General features: G+C 50.0%; 1 protein-coding gene across 4 annotated transcripts in view; it reads left to right on the top strand.

Moving 5' to 3' along the window:
* LOC146799865 (cystathionine beta-synthase-like protein) overlaps nucleotides 1–15,797 on the top strand; it is a 307,153-nt gene that overhangs the window by 187,997 nt on the left and 103,359 nt on the right. For all 4 annotated transcript variants that reach the window (XM_085620762.1, XM_085620761.1, XM_085620759.1 and 1 more), the window contains exons 4-8: nucleotides 346–480; nucleotides 807–886; nucleotides 8,699–8,833; nucleotides 8,932–9,001; nucleotides 14,931–15,022. In XM_085620762.1, the coding sequence (XP_085476888.1) occupies nucleotides 346–480; nucleotides 807–886; nucleotides 8,699–8,833; nucleotides 8,932–9,001; nucleotides 14,931–15,022 (512 nt within the window). The remainder of the gene's footprint in view (nucleotides 1–345; nucleotides 481–806; nucleotides 887–8,698; nucleotides 8,834–8,931; nucleotides 9,002–14,930; nucleotides 15,023–15,797) is intronic.

Here is a 15,797-nt window from a genome sequence, read left to right as displayed (position 1 = left end):
ATCCAGTTTTGTCTTAAAGGTGCTTCCACCAGCGCTACCTGGGGCCTGATCCATGGTAAAGAAACCTACAAACCATGAAATGTAATCAATGAATGACTTTCAGACACCGCAGTAGCCCAAACAACCAGTGTTGGATGTCACTGTATGTGCGCCTCTTGCAGGGCTCTTTGCATCTGGTAGGAGTGAGTGTCTTCCTCTCATAGGACCCTGCTCAGATAAATGATGGTTTCTCACATGTCGAGTAGACTGAAGAAGTTGTTGGTTAATGTTGCACGTAAGTAACGGCGCCCTCGGTCACGCCATGCAGATCTACTCATGAGGATTACGTGTACATTTGTGTTTCAGTGGCAAAGTGCGAGTTCTTTAACGCAGGCGGGAGCGTGAAGGACCGGATCAGCCTGAGGATGGTGGAGGACGCAGAGCGGGATGGCATCCTGAAGCCTGGCGACACCATCATCGAGCCCACGTCTGGAAACACAGGTCTGTACCCAGACCCTCAGGGCAGTTCACCTGCTTGGGAGGAACGTAGGCGTCAACTTTAGGTGCATAAGGGAGACGGCTGCCATTGCTGCACTGGACAGGAACAGGCGGGAAGGGCACGCACTCACAATGTACATAAGTACCGTTGCTTCTAACATCCCAGGCAGATGGCGTGCCCCTTCTTTACCCTTGGGTTCATGCTCCCTCTGCAGCGGTGTCCTTGTTTCCCTCGGTCACCATAGACCTTAAACTCGATCTGCAAGATCTTGCCTTTGTATCTTGGGAGTGTCAGTTGTACCTCTCTGATCACCGCTCTCTCTCCCCAGGAATCGGCCTGGCATTGGCCGCCGCTGTGAAAGGCTACCGGTGTATCATTGTCATGCCCGAGAAGATGAGCCTGGAAAAGGTAAGTGTTTCTGCTACTTCTTGCAAACAGAAGTGATTGTAGAGTTTGAGTTGAACAGCTGGCAGCATGATGTGAAGTAGGAGCTTCTGCTGGTTGTGTGTGGGTTGCGGTAGCAGAGGTGCATGCATGACTGCTACATTTGTGTGCTCTTCAGTTATTTTCTTGCATGGAGGTGTTTCTTGCTGTATTTAGTATTCTGTTGCATGCATATGATCCATGCTTTGTTGCTGGACTGCTGCTAATGTTTGCTGTTCCAGTGTGTCCTGTTGGGTACATATTGTCTGGTCTGAATGTTGCAGACCTGTTGGGTGTATTCATGCTTTTATTTGTAGCGATGCAGTTTTCCTGGTCTCCGTTTACTTCTATTTTTTGAGCTTCCTTTTTTTATTTTTTAAATATTTTTATTAAAGTATTTTTGGGGCAGGGCACATAAATTCATACACAGACAATTACACAGATAGATTTCATAGAGATAAAAGCATTGGGGTAAAAACCCAAACATTCTAATAAAAGCAGCATTACTTTCACATACAGAATATCAATTAATTATTACCTCCGGATCCCCCAATCTCCGCCTTCCTCCGATAGCTTTTGGGCCTTTTCTTTCATAACTTCCTTTCTACAAATGTAAAGTGGCGAGGAGCCGGGCGAGCCATTGGGGAAGGATGGAGCCACCGGATCCAACCAAGCTGTAGCAGGACAGATTTAAGGAGGTTCCTTTCGTCTCTGATGCTCTGCGTTTCCTTTGCCTGAATTATGATGGGTGGCATGGCGTTATTTGTGTTTTGTTAGTGGTACTTGGCGCACAATTCGCATGGTTTCCGGATGCTCTGGCAAGTATCCAGTTTCTAATTGCTGCAGATCAAGTGTGTTGAACACCACTCCTCTTTCGCAGAGGCAGGCGGTATCCTCTGTGCTTTCCTCGTCATTTGCCAATAATTCTGCCTCTGACTCATAAGACTGATGAAACGCAGTTATATATATCATCCAAGGCAGGACTCTGTTACCTAGCAGTGAATTCACCGTACAGCTCGATGGCAGATGATCGTGGATAAACAGCATGCATGGGAAGGGATATGGGTTGGGGTCACCGGAGTACGCCTTGCTCAGAGAATGCCCATACGGCTGTTCTTCAAAGGCTGCATCTGACGTGCACTGTTCAAATGACTGATTTTGCAACACTGTAAACATCTTGAACTCTTTCGGCTCTATTTCGTTTCTTGACGCTACACTCATCTCTTGCTTTGTGCAGATGTACGCTTGTCTCTTGTTTGGGGTAACAGTGCTTGGGTCTCGGATTAGACGGGGTGGTCTGCTTTCATCCTATGTTACTTGGATATACTCTGATTTCTGTGTTGGGCGACTATGCTCTTGACTTCCTGTTGGCCGGAGGTTCTCTGATTACATGTTGTGTTGCTGGAGTGTCCAGGATTTGTTATACAACTTTCGGCGCTTGAATCTCTGTTGAATGGCTGTTCATGGATTTCAGATGATGTGGTTGGAGGTGTTGTGGCCTGCATGTGTTCCAACTCTGTGTTTGGTGATATTTGACTGCTGGTCCATTGCATCTTTGGAGGTGACCCAACTCCTTACTCAATCGTTGAAAGTTCTGCTCTCTTGGTTGTGTTGGTCAAAGTGTTGTGTTGAATAAAAGTGTGTTTGTGGCCTGGGTTCCTAGGAGTTTCACTGGTTTGTGTATTGGATGCTTGCTCTCTGATTTCTGTGTCTAGCCGCGGTTCTCTGGTTGGTTGTTGTTGAAATTACCATGATTGCATGGTGTGCTGCTGGAGGGTTAGTGATCTCTGTTGTGTTGGAGGGATGTGCTCCTATATCTAGTCTTCGTTTGCTGTATCCTTCTCCCTGCACCGCAGTTAACACAAGAGACCTGAATAAGTGCAGCGTGGTGAGATGGACGCAGACTGATGGGGTGTGTGTGATAATACTCTGGCTTACACTAAGTAACGGGAGATCTGCTTTAGTGTCTCCATGGCGTAGAAGGTGCTCCTTAGAATTGAATTGACTTGTAGGCTCAGTGATCCGTTTGAGTTCTTGATCACTCCTGGGTTTCCTCTTTTTGGTGATGTTGCTGGGAGACCCTGTATTTGTTTGTGCCGTATTGCCGTTGTCCGCAGGGCTTGATCTCGGGTTTTCCAGAGTTCGGTTTAAGGTGGTTGGACATCATCTGGTTGCCGATGGCACAAAGACACTCTTCGACTGTAGGTGTCTTACTGGTTCTCCAGTTTGGGCTCCATCTGTGTACCCTCTGCATTGTTGGAGCACATAAGGGTAAATGATTTAATCCGGTTTCACATGATTTTGAGGTTGAGGTTAAATAGTAGCGGGATAGTTGATGGCTCTCGTGGGAATCCACAATGTGGCCGATGAGGAGCCGAGTTGAAAAGTGTTATAGTTGTCAGATTGTTTTTGTCTTCAAGGTAGGTGAAGATGCATTTTAATCTGTATCCTTGTATGCCAAGCTTTTCAAGTCTTAATAAGAATGTCTGAAGATGGACAGTGTTGGAAACTGCTGATAGGTCCTGGAGTAGTGAAGCTGAAACTAAAGTTTTGTGTCTATAGCCAGCATATAGATAAGATGGATTAGAGGTTAAGTTATGTTATTACATGCTATGTTTCATGCTATGTTTCATGCTATGTTTCATGCTATGTTTCATGCAATGTTTCATGCAATGTTTCATGTTATGCTTTATGTTTTGTTACATTATGTTTTATGTTATTTCATGTTATTTTTTTTTTATATGTTTTATGTTATATATGTTCTATGTTTTGTTATACCTCATGTTACAACGTATTACATAAAACATAACATGTGACGTGTTGTATGTTCTTTTCTGTTATGTGATGGGTTATTGTGTGTTATTTATTATGTTATATATATATTGTGTTATGGTTTGGTATGTTATATGTACACTTTCACCCGCAAGGTTTGACTGGTGCTGGTTATCTTGTAATCCTCAATTGCTTAGAATATTCTGGGGATGGAGACTCCTTTTATTTAACACACAGGGGAGCAGGTCATTTGTACATATGGATACAATTTGAGGTTGTTGTGTCATCAGCAGTGTTGCTGCTGATGGGCCTGCAGCTAGTTTGAGAGAGGAGCTCATGCCGCTCTGCTCCCGCTGTACAACACCCTCTGAGTCCACTCTGGCTTCCAGGTGAATGAGGGTGACCACGTGCACACGCGTGTACATACCCATTTGTAAACTGGAAGAGTTAATTGGATCACTGGCACTAGACATGACACCAGAATGGGGCACAAAAGTAGGCTGGAGACCTCACAGCAGACCAACGACCAGGGGGATTGTATGTCCAAACCTGCAATCTACAAAGGTTGTGTGGTAATAGCTCAAGGCACCGTGAACAGAACTGCCTGATTTAGAACACTTTTCTGGATATGATTTACTAGGTCCACATACGAGCTGTTTCAGAAAACTGGTTGCCTAAATAGATTATTGAAAAGTAGTATTGAGAAGTCTTGGCAACAAAAAAGTAATACTGAGACATTAGTGAAAATAACACCTGACTGAGGAAAGGGATAAGGGAAGGCTCTCACCCTACTGTTTGCAAAGCTTAGAGTTTTTACAGGCTTAACATTTTGACAGTAAAGATTATGAAAAAGTCTTTCTAGACAAACTTGGGTCCTTTAGAAGGGCAAACACTATCTTTTCTAAATTTACTGTCAGTCAATATATCTTAGGTTTGCAGCTTAGTGAAGTTTTTTCAGTTCTGCTGTGTGCTCCAATAAAGCCGCAGGGTTGGCTTCGGTTGTTTTTAGGGCAGCAGCTCTTACTTGTGGTGACCATATTTATTCGCTAAATAAGCAGGAGCCGTCTCAGGGTATTTTGGTGCTAAATGCAAAATAGGTTTTGCTCCACTCCATTGATTTAAATGTGCCTAAGCCTGATTAACTGTATTTCATGCAGAAAAAGTGTGAAAAGAACTCTCCCTCACATGTCTCTGAGAGTCCAAGACTGCAGCAGCACAACTCTTCTGGCATCCTGGTCGTCCTTCACTTTGGAGGAACTATTTTCCATCATATCTAAGAATAAACACGCCTCTCATTTCTCTCCCTACCTCACTTCCAAGAGAGCTCTGCCCATCATCTAAACCTTCTTGGAAGACCTGGATAAATAAATCCTCTCCTCCCTGTCCCAAGGAACAGTTGCAGACTGCTAAAAATAGAACAAGTCTCACCATTACTTAGAAAGAAGCCTGGGGAACATCCAGAGGATGTCAACAGCCCCCGCCCTCCCCACTTCCAGTCGCCACACTATCCGTCCTAGCTAGAGTGCTGCTCCAACCTGTTGTAGAGGAAAGCGGCCGCCTGGATGAGCTCCAGGTAGGCTTCAGGTCAGGCTGCAGCATGGAGACCACAACACTAAAAATGGCTGACGCACCGAGCCTTGTGAACGAAAGGTTCTCCTGACGCTCATCCTTCGGACCCAGGAGAATCACCTCAATCTTCTCAGGACCTGCAAGAAGAACATCGGGTTAAATGGTGCAGACCTCATCTGGTTTGCTTCCTACTTGAAATACTATTGTCAGCGCATAAAAACAGCGAATTGTTTCCAACTATTACTAAACAGGACCCCCTTCTCTGTACTGGGGGGACCTTAAGCCAGCATTTCCTCCTCAAATGGTGTGTTGTTCCGGGAAACCTCTACTGCCTGCATAATTTTATTGTAGACTATCTCTTTCCGGTGACTGTATGCAGAGGTGCCGCACGAGTCCAGTCCCATTTGCTGTAAACATTCCCTACACTCGGATATTCAAGGGCAAAACACCTTGTGTAGCTCTTCCCTTAATTGATTGACCCCTAAAATCCTGTCCTCCCAGAATATATTTAACCTTATTAAATTATACATTATACAAATGTGGGGTTTGAGGATGATCTTACCATAGCTGATAGAGCCATGGGTTTAAGGCCTTCCCTTGACCCTCGCAGCCGACCACACTTCCCCTGCTTGTTCGGCCGATCGGTGAGTATGTTTTCAAGTCAGTCCAAATCATCTGTGGAGTCCAGTAAAGTGTGTGCTGTCTGCCGGGGAGGTGTAAAGACTGAGATCTTTCTATTCATTTAAAATAAGCCTTTAAATGCATTTTCTACAGTTCACTAACAGGCATTCATAAACTTTCTTCTTTTCTATATTTTATAGGCTTTCAAAGTTTCTCTTTCTCATAAATACTGTTTTTCTCTTAAACACTGGGTCCTGGAGTACTTGCAAAAAAAAAAAGGCCATGTAGCTATTGATCCCCACAAACTGCTGTTGACCATGCATAATACCAGATCATATGTGTTCGGGGAGTGAGGAATAGGAGTGTGCAGGATCACTGGCTTCACACACTAGGGATGGGTTTGTGATACCTTGAGGAGGGGACGATGGTCTAGAGTGGGACTCCCAATGGGGCACCTGGATGGGTTTGTGATACCTTGAGGAGGGGACGATGGTCTAGAGTGGGACTCCCAATGGGGCACCTGGATGGGTTTGTGATACCTTGAGGAGGGGACGATGGTCTAGAGTGGGACTCCCAATGGGGCACCTGGATGGGTTTGTGGTACCTTGAGGAGGGGGTTGATGGTCTAGAGTGGGACTCCCAATGGGCACCTGGATGGGTTTGTGGTACCTTGAGGAGGGGACGATGGTCTAGAGTGGGACTCCCAATGGGCACCTGGATGGGTTTGTGATACCTTGAGGAGGGGACGATGGTCTAGAGTGGGACTCCCAATGGGGCACCTGGATGGGTTTGTGATACCTTGAGGAGGGGGACGATGGTCTAGAGTGGGACTCCCAATGGGGCACCTGTATAGGTTTGTGATACCTTGAGGAGGGGACGATGGTCTAGAGTGGGACTCCCAATGGGGCACCGGGAAGGGTTTGTGATACCTTGAGGAGGGACGATGGTCTAGAGTGGGACGCCCAATGGGGCACCTGGATGGGTTTGTGATACCTTGAGGAGGGGACGATGGTCTAGAGTGGGACTCCCAATGGGGCACCTGGGTGGGTTTGTGATACCTTGAGGAGGGGGACGATGGTCTAGAGTGGGACTCCCAATGGGGCACCTGGATGGGTTTGTGATACCTTGAGGAGGGACGATGGTCTAGAGTGGGACTCCCAATGGGGCACCGGGATGGGTTTGTGATACCTTGAGGAGGGACGATGGTCTAGAGTGGGACTCCCACTGGGGCACCTGGATGGGTTTGTGGTACCTTGAGGAGGGGACGATGGTCTAGAGTGGGACGCCCAATGGGGCACCTGGATGGGTTTGTGATACCTTGAGGAGGGGACGATGGTCTAGAGTGGGACTCCCAATGGGGCACCTGGATGGGTTTGTGATACCTTGAGGAGGGACGATGGTCTAGAGTGGGACTCCCAATGGGGCACCGGGATGGGTTTGTGATACCTTGAGGAGGGGGACGATGGTCTAGAGTGGGACTCCCAATGGGCACCTCTATGGGTTTGTGATACCTTGAGGAGGGGACGATGGTCTAGAGTGGGACTCCCAATGGGGCACCTGGATGGGTTTGTGATACCTTGAGGAGGGGACGATGGTCTAGAGTGGGACTCCCAATGGGGCACCGGGATGGGTTTGTGATACCTTGAGGAGGGACGATGGTCTAGAGTGGGACGCCCAATGGGGCACCTGGATGGGTTTGTGATACCTTGAGGAGGGGACGATGGTCTAGAGTGGGACTCCCAATGGGGCACCTGGGTGGGTTTGTGATACCTTGAGGAGGGACGATGGTCTAGAGTGGGACTCCCAATGGGGCACCTGGATGGGTTTGTGATACCTTGAGGAGGGACGATGGTCTAGAGTGGGACGCCCAATGGGGCACCTGGATGGGTTTGTGATACCTTGAGGAGGGGGGACGATGGTCTAGAGTGGGACTCCCAATGGGGCACCTGGATGGGTTTGTGATACCTTGAGGAGGGGACGATGGTCTAGAGTGGGACTCCCAATGGGGCACCTGGGTGGGTTTGTGATACCTTGAGGAGGGGGACGATGGTCTAGAGTGGGACTCCCAATGGGGCACCGGGATGGGTTTGTGATACCTTGAGGAGGGACGATGGTCTAGAGTGGGACGCCCAATGGGGCACCTGGATGGGTTTGTGATACCTTGAGGAGGGGACGATGGTCTAGAGTGGGACTCCCAATGGGGCACCTGGGTGGGTTTGTGATACCTTGAGGAGGGGACGATGGTCTAGAGTGGGACTCCCAATGGGCACCTGGATGGGTTTGTGGTACCTTGAGGAGGGACGATGGTCTAGAGTGGGACTCCCAATGGGGCACCGGGATGGGTTTGTGATTCCTTGAGGAGGGACGATGGTCTAGAGTGGGACGCCCAATGGGGCACCTGGGTGGGTTTGTGATACCTTGAGGAGGGGACGATGGTCTAGAGTGGGACTCCCAATGGGGCACCTGGGTGGGTTTGTGATACCTTGAGGAGGGGGACGATGGTCTAGAGTGGGACTCCCAATGGGGCACCGGGATGGGTTTGTGATACCTTGAGGAGGGACGATGGTCTAGAGTGGGACTCCCAATGGGGCACCTGGATGGGTTTGTGATACCTTGAGGAGGGGACGATGGTCTAGAGTGGGACTCCCAATGGGGCACCTGGGTGGGTTTGTGATACCTTGAGGAGGGGACGATGGTCTAGAATGGGACTCCCAATGGGGCACCGGGATGGGTTTGTGATACCTTGAGGAGGGACGATGGTCTAGAGTGGGACTCCCAATGGGCACCTGGAAGCGCCGGACGTGCAGTAACAGCCCTCTCTTCTCTCCGTTCCAGGTGGATGTGCTCAGAGCTCTAGGGGCTGAGATCGTCCGGACCCCCACCAGTGCCAGGTATGACTCCCCAGAGTCCCATGTGGGCGTGGCCTGGAGGCTTAAGAATGAGATCCCCAATTCTCATATATTGGACCAGGTATGTGAGGTCTGCACCATCTCCACACCCCCTTCTGGCCCTGATGTGATCTCACGTTCGTCTGAACATTCGTATCTGTGTTCTCTCCCCTCCTACAGTACCGCAATGCCAGCAACCCGCTGGCTCACTACGACTCTACAGCCGAGGAAATCCTACAACAGTGTGACGGTATGTGCATCTCTTGGGTTTGTACTGGTGCCCCTTCCTCAGTGGGCTCCAACCTGGCAGTGGTGGCTGTCCGTGGGGCGCATGTGGGCAGGACCCTCTCACACACCCTGGCAGTGGTGGCTGTCTGTTGGGCGCATGTGGGCAGGACCCTCTCACACACCCTGGCTGTGGTGGCTGTCTGTTGGGCGCATGTGGGCAGGACCCTCTCACACACCCTGGCAGTGGTGGCTGTTTGTGGGGCGCATGTGGGCAGGACCCTCTCACACACCCTCGCAGTGGTGGCTGTCCTTTGGGCGCATGTGGGCAGGACCCTATCACACACACAACTACATGGATGCAAATTTAATTCATGGATTAATATCTGAATTTAGAAAGTGCGTATTCTGTTCCCAACAGCAGTAATGAGCTCAGGCACCACCTGACTGGAGCCATCTGTAATGCAGTGTCTAATGTTCAAGTAACTTTACAGCTAAAAACCAATTGTAATCTAGTGTAGTGGCTCTCCCCTTTGCAAAGCTGTAGGCCATGGGTGGTGCAACGTGCAGATGTTGCCAGACACCTATAAAAAGCATCACTTGACGTGAGGGTGCAAGGCTTGAGCGCGTTCACTATTGTGCCGGATCACGTTCCTTGTGCTCCACCAGCAGCATCAGTATCCTTGGAGTCACAGCCACTAGCAGGGCACCTGATAGATCTATAGAGTGTGCCCCCCCACCCCCCTCTCCAGCAGCATCAGTATCCTTGGAGTCACAGCCACTAGCAGGGCACCTGATAGATCTATAGAGTGTGCCCCCCCACCCCCCTCTCCAGCAGCATCAGTATCCTTGGAGTCACAGCCACTAGCAGGGCACCTGATAGATCTATAGAGTGTGCCCCCCCACCCCCCTCTCCAGCAGCATCAGTATCCTTGGAGTCACAGCCACTAGCGAGGCCCCTGATAGATCTATAGAGTGCCCCCCCCCCCCAGCAGCATCAGTATCCTTGGAGTCACAGCCACTAGCGAGGCCCCTGATAGATCTATAGAGTGTGCCCCCCCACCCCCCTCTCCAGCAGCATCAGTATCCTTGGAGTCACAGCCACTAGCGAGGCCCCTGATAGATCTATAGAGTGCCCCCCCCCCCCCTAGCAGCATCAGTATCCTTGGAGTCACAGCCACTAGCGAGGCCCCTGATAGATCTACAGAGTGCCCCCCCCCCCAGCAGCATCAGTATCCTTGGAGTCACAGCCACTAGCGAGGCACCTGGTAGATCTAGAGAGTGCCCCCCCCCCAGCAGCATCAGTATCCTTGGAGTCACAGCCACTAGCGGGGCACCTGGTAGATCTAGAGAGTGCCCCCCCCCCAGCAGCATCAGCGTCCTTGGAGTCACAGCCACTAGCGGGGCACCTGGTAGATCTAGAGAGTGCCCCCCCCCCAGCAGCATCAGTATCCTTGGCGTCACAGCCACTAGCGAGGCACCTGATAGATCTAGAGAGTGCCCCCCCCCCAGCAGCATCAGCGTCCTTGGAGTCACAGCCACTAGCGGGGCACCTGGTAGATCTAGAGAGTGCCCCCCCCCCAGCAGCATCAGTATCCTTGGAGTCACAGCCACTAGCGGGGCACCTGGTAGATCTAGAGAGTGCCCCCCCCCCCCAGCAGCATCAGTATCCTTGGAGTCACAGCCACTAGCGGGGCACCTGGTAGATCTAGAGAGTGCCCCCCCCCCAGCAGCATCAGTATCCTTGGAGTCACAGCCACTAGCAGGGCACCTGATAGATCTAGAGAGTGCCCCCCCCCCCAGCAGCATCAGTATCCTTGGAGTCACAGCCACTAGCGGGGCACCTGGTAGATCTAGAGAGTGTACCCCCCCCATTAGCATCAGCGTCCTTGGAGTCACAGCCACTGGCGCGGTACCTGATAGATCTAGCGTGTGCCCCCCCATCCCCCCCCCTCTAGCAGCATCCCCGACACGTGCAGGACCACCCTATGTCCTTCCCCTCCCTCTCATGTCCACTGTAGATGGACAAGTCAGCGCAGAACTGGAATCGTTTCTCCGAGTGGGAATGGTCAACCTAGTGTTAGGAAATGCAGGTGCCACTCGTTGGTTGAAAGCAACAAACCCAAGTTCCAGTTTTGCCGGCTGTACCTGAAAATGTTACAGGCATCTAAACGGATCCTCACAGCTTGTAGACGAGAAACGCAGAGTCCCTGTGATGGGCTCATCCCCAGCAGAGCCATGCCTGGTGTGAGGAACGCAGGGAAGGAGAGGGTTCCTACAGCTTCACGTTCATTGGTGCACTACCAGGATATCGAGTGTGTCTCATTGACCAACAACAGTAACAACTCCAGGCTGTTGATTGCCGCTAGATCATCGAGGTGTAAATACATTTATAGGGTATGTGGAACTAAGAGTAGACAATGTATGTTTACCTACGTCTACTTGCCTTGATGTGGTCATGGTTGTCAATATTCTGAAGTGTGTGTCCTTGTAGGCCACGATCCGTGGCCTTGATCTTCTGGCGTGCAGCCGTCCAGTTCCTCTGGACAAGGTCAGGGCTCTTTGGGCTCTGTGGGCTGTGGTCTCTTCGGGAGTCTTCCTTAGCGATGAAGCGGTCAAGGGCTGAAGTCACGATGGCCGGGCGTGCCTTGCAGAAGTGCACAAGCTTGCTTATTTTGTTTGGTGGCTTTCGCTCCATGATGGAGGCTTCACGCAGAGATGAGCAGATGTGACCCAGAGTATTGGCTATCAAGACCCCTCACATCCGAATGCAAAGAGATGCATTGAGATGCCAAGCATGCTCAAAGCTGCCCCTCTTCGCAAGGACTGTCGGAACACAGTCTCAGATACCCTTATTGATTTGAAGCTTCTCTTCCCCTCTGTAAGATTATTTTTTAAGTGGTTCACGGTGCAGTTCACCGCAGGAAAGTCAGTGTTTGCCTTTTCTTCCCTGCAGGTGCACCGGCTCTTCCTGAAGGGGCTGGACTCAGCGTAAAGAAGCAAGCTGGGCATAAGCACAGTGCCAGGCCTGTTCCCCTCCAATGAGCACCTCCTATTGCAGGGCCCTAAAACAAGCACACTGGTTGTGATGCCAGCTTGGATACTCCTGCCCTGAACCTACAGTTCCTGATGCCAGGATGGCCTCATTGGCCAATGTCCTACAGTATTGGATGTCAAGATGGCATTATTGACCTAAGTTCTCTGGTATCGGATGTCCGCTTACTTGCCGTGGCTCAGAACCTCCAGTCTCTAATGCCACCTGTGCCTGGACCCTGTATCAGGATATGTCTGATGTCAACACAGTTGTGTGCTGGCCCAGAGTCTGCAGTCCTTGGTGCCTGCTTGGAAGTTACAATTTAACCCTCCCTGCCCTAACCTCTTTCTCTGCACCTGTCTTTGGCATGTGCCCAGCGGGTGTTTTGTGTATGTTCAAAATTCTTCTTTCAGACTCATCTCAGTGCCCAGTTTCGCCAAAGATTTGACTTCTTGAGCTCCTTTGGAAAGATGGGATTTGTTTCTAACCATACATTTAAACCTGGTTAGTCGTGCCATCATCCACTCAGGAGGCGCGTCTACATTGTTGTATTGTCCTGGAAACTATCTTCAATGCAGGTCTATTGGCCATTGACATCAAATGCGCCCTGTCCCCCGCGTGTAATGCTCTCTTCGTAGGCGCTCTCTTCGAAGGCGCTGTGCTGGGAAGTAAAATAGACGATTCACTTCGGTCTCGGAAATATTTATTCTTTCAGGCAATATCCATTTTGGCAATACTACTCATTCACCTCATGGTTCTGGCTTTCGGTGCTCCTGGCATTGTGGGGTCTAGTAATACTAGTAGGTGGAAGCCCGCAAGACTACCCTTGGGTTCTGCATCACACATCCAGTTGCCCTGAATAAGGTACTTCTTGATTTGCAGGTTTTCAATTTCAGCCTCAATAAAAGACTGATTGATCTTTTAAATCCTGAAAGTTGAATCCTGCGCCAATAAGTTACTTGTTATATTCTGCCAGTGTCTTTCTTATTCGATTTCTCAAGGTATGAATTGGGAAGCTCTTGGAAGCCCTAACATTCATAATGTATCATTTTAAGATGGCTACCTGCTCCCCCGCATCCTGGAGCAGAAGGCCCTGACATGATGTCTCACCCAGGACACAGGTGCTGGGGGCTGAGGTGCACAGACCCAGTGACTGCAATGCAGGGAGGCTGCAGGTCCGAGGGCTACTGCTGAGTGCCCAGGGACTTCTGGGATTCAGGCCTCCACAAGGGAATCTTCCTGGTGGTGACTCACCAGCAAAAGATTTGAGATACCTGAAAGATGTCAGTCTACATTGACAAGTCATTCCTTCACCCAGAGGCCATGAAACCCCGTACACATGTTACCACTCATGTCAACATACGTTTTCCACAGGATGCGCCCTGGAAAGGGATGGGCCTGGTGTCCTAGGACGCTCGCTTCTTTTTCAATGAAGGGGAAAGTCTGAACTACATTGAGCATATTTCACAACCGCGCCACATCCTGGTAGGTTTGTGTGGACCAGACGAGATCTGGTTCATGGAATCCTGGCCGGTCCACACCTGAACCCTGTCTGTTCTAGTCTCTGGGGATTCAGGCTGAACCTCGTTCTTCTGCTCCGGACCCAGTCTCTCTTTTGCTGCTTTCTCAGCCAACACAGGTTAAAATGGAAACATGTGGAGCCAATCTGACCAGCTGCCGCTCCATATAGAACCGCGCCCCAGAAGACCCTTTCCCAGCAAAACTAAGAGGGCCATCCACCGGTTGAGGGGGTTCATGGGTTCAGGTGGCCTTCACACGCCCATCTTTTCTCTGGGACATCTGTGTAATCCGTAAAATGTTTGAGAGCATGATTCTGGTGACATGAGGCTAGGTATGTGGAAAACTACCGATTATTACTTTGCCTCGCAGACTCCGTAATCTGCAGGGGCTTCCAGTGGAGAAGCCTTACATGATGATCGTGAGGCGGGGGTTTCAGGTGAATGATCTCTGCTTTTTATGACTCCTGCACCAGATGAAGACCATGCTTGTTATGACCTTAATGTTTGATCAACTCTCCGCGCTTACACAGAGAGGTCAAAAGTGTTTTGTAATTCCTCTTGGTCATCTATAAAGTTCTGATGGTCACCTCCAAGTGAGGAGGGATCCGAGACCTCTGTTGCTCATGAGATTACAAGCAGAAGCCGCTTCCGTTGGTTTTCAGGTACGTGAAAACTGCAAAGCGACCGCTTGGGCTACACCCCGCGTCTGCAAGCCTGCTCCTTGGATGCTGATATCATCCACCGCCTCCTTACATGTTTTATGCCTGAGAACCTTCTAATTCATAGGATTGTAGGAGCTGAGACAAAATTGAATGATTTACTCTCTGTAGCTACTCCAGGATTCCTGCAGCAACCTTCAGTCATAGACCTTTTCCTCCTCCCCCTCAACTTTGTTCCAATCCTGCGACAGTTCCCACTTCCAAGCGAAGAGAAGAGAAGGCGGCTGAGGCAGCTGTGCCCACTTGTTGGGGGCGAGGATGCCCTGTGAGTGATTGCGGGACAAAGGTGGGCTTCTCTCTCTCAGGCTCTTGGGCTTAGGTCTGAGCTTTACCCAGGTGTTAAGATGCCTGTTCGGGGGCCCATTCCTGTAGAGGACACTCTGAGACTGGCTCTGAGGGAGACGTTACTCAGGGTAGTAAAGTCTACGTTTAACAGCCCTCTCAGTTCACATGGTCCTAGGGCTCTTGAATTCCACGTCCTACGGGCAGAGCCGTGCTCCTTTCTAGAGTTCAAGTTTAAGCCTATTTTATGCTCATGGTTGGATGATTTTTCAGACCGTGCTATTGGTAAGTTTGAAGTCCAAACGACATGGTATAGTAACAATGAAAATAAGGTCTCTGCGCTGTGAGGTGAACAAAAAAATTCTTGTTTGTTTCAATCTCTGTCTCTTCTGCTCCCAGATAAAGTGGACATGCTGGTAGTTGGCGCGGGCACAGGTGGCACCATCACTGGACTTGCCCGGAAGATAAAGGAGAGGTGCCCTGAATGTAAGGTGAGTTCACGCACCCGCTCTAGGTAACCCCTCTCTCTTTCTAGGGAATGGATGTGTGATTCCTGGTGAATGCAGTTACAAGGTATGGCATGCCCTAACTGGTGAATACTGTCAGGTGAATTCTCACCACCAGTGTGTGAAGTGCCTTTCCTGCTAAATCTGAGTGACGTGCCCTGTGTGGTGTACCCCTTCACCAATAAGTGCCGTTCTGTTCCACGCACCCCAGTGTTAGGGAATGAACAGACCCGCCTCTTAAACCCCCGCCCGGGGATTGACACATTCTGGCAGTTGAACCCCCATCAGTACTTAGCGACACAACACCTTTGTGAACCCCTGTTCCTAAGACAAGAACTTCCCTACCTGAACAACACAGGGAATGATGCTGTGCCTAGGAATCCTCTCTGATAGGGGTGAAGTGCCCTGCTGGGTAAACCCCAATCTCCCAGGTGTAACATACCTTGCCTGTTAAGTTCTAGTACTAAAAACGTACGTGGTGTGTCTGCGAAGCCTCATTACCGATGAGTAATACGCTGCCTATTTCACTCCAACACACCTGTTGGTGACACACGTCTGGTGTACCCTTTGGCTAGGCTGCGAAACGCCCTGCTTATTGCACTCATCACCAGCCAGTGACATTCCTTCTCCATTTCCCCCTCTCTAAGGATGTGACCTACTCTGTCTGGCGTACACCATTGGTTTGGAGTGACATGATGCGACTGATGCACCCTTTTGCTCTTGAGTGGCTTGCCCCTCATGGTTTACCGCATTACTGATG

This window comes from Triturus cristatus, chromosome 8 (genome assembly GCF_964204655.1).
Source record: "Triturus cristatus chromosome 8, aTriCri1.1, whole genome shotgun sequence".
Taxonomy (NCBI): Eukaryota; Metazoa; Chordata; class Amphibia; order Caudata; family Salamandridae; genus Triturus; species Triturus cristatus.
This window is presented reverse-complemented; position numbering and strand designations above follow the sequence as displayed.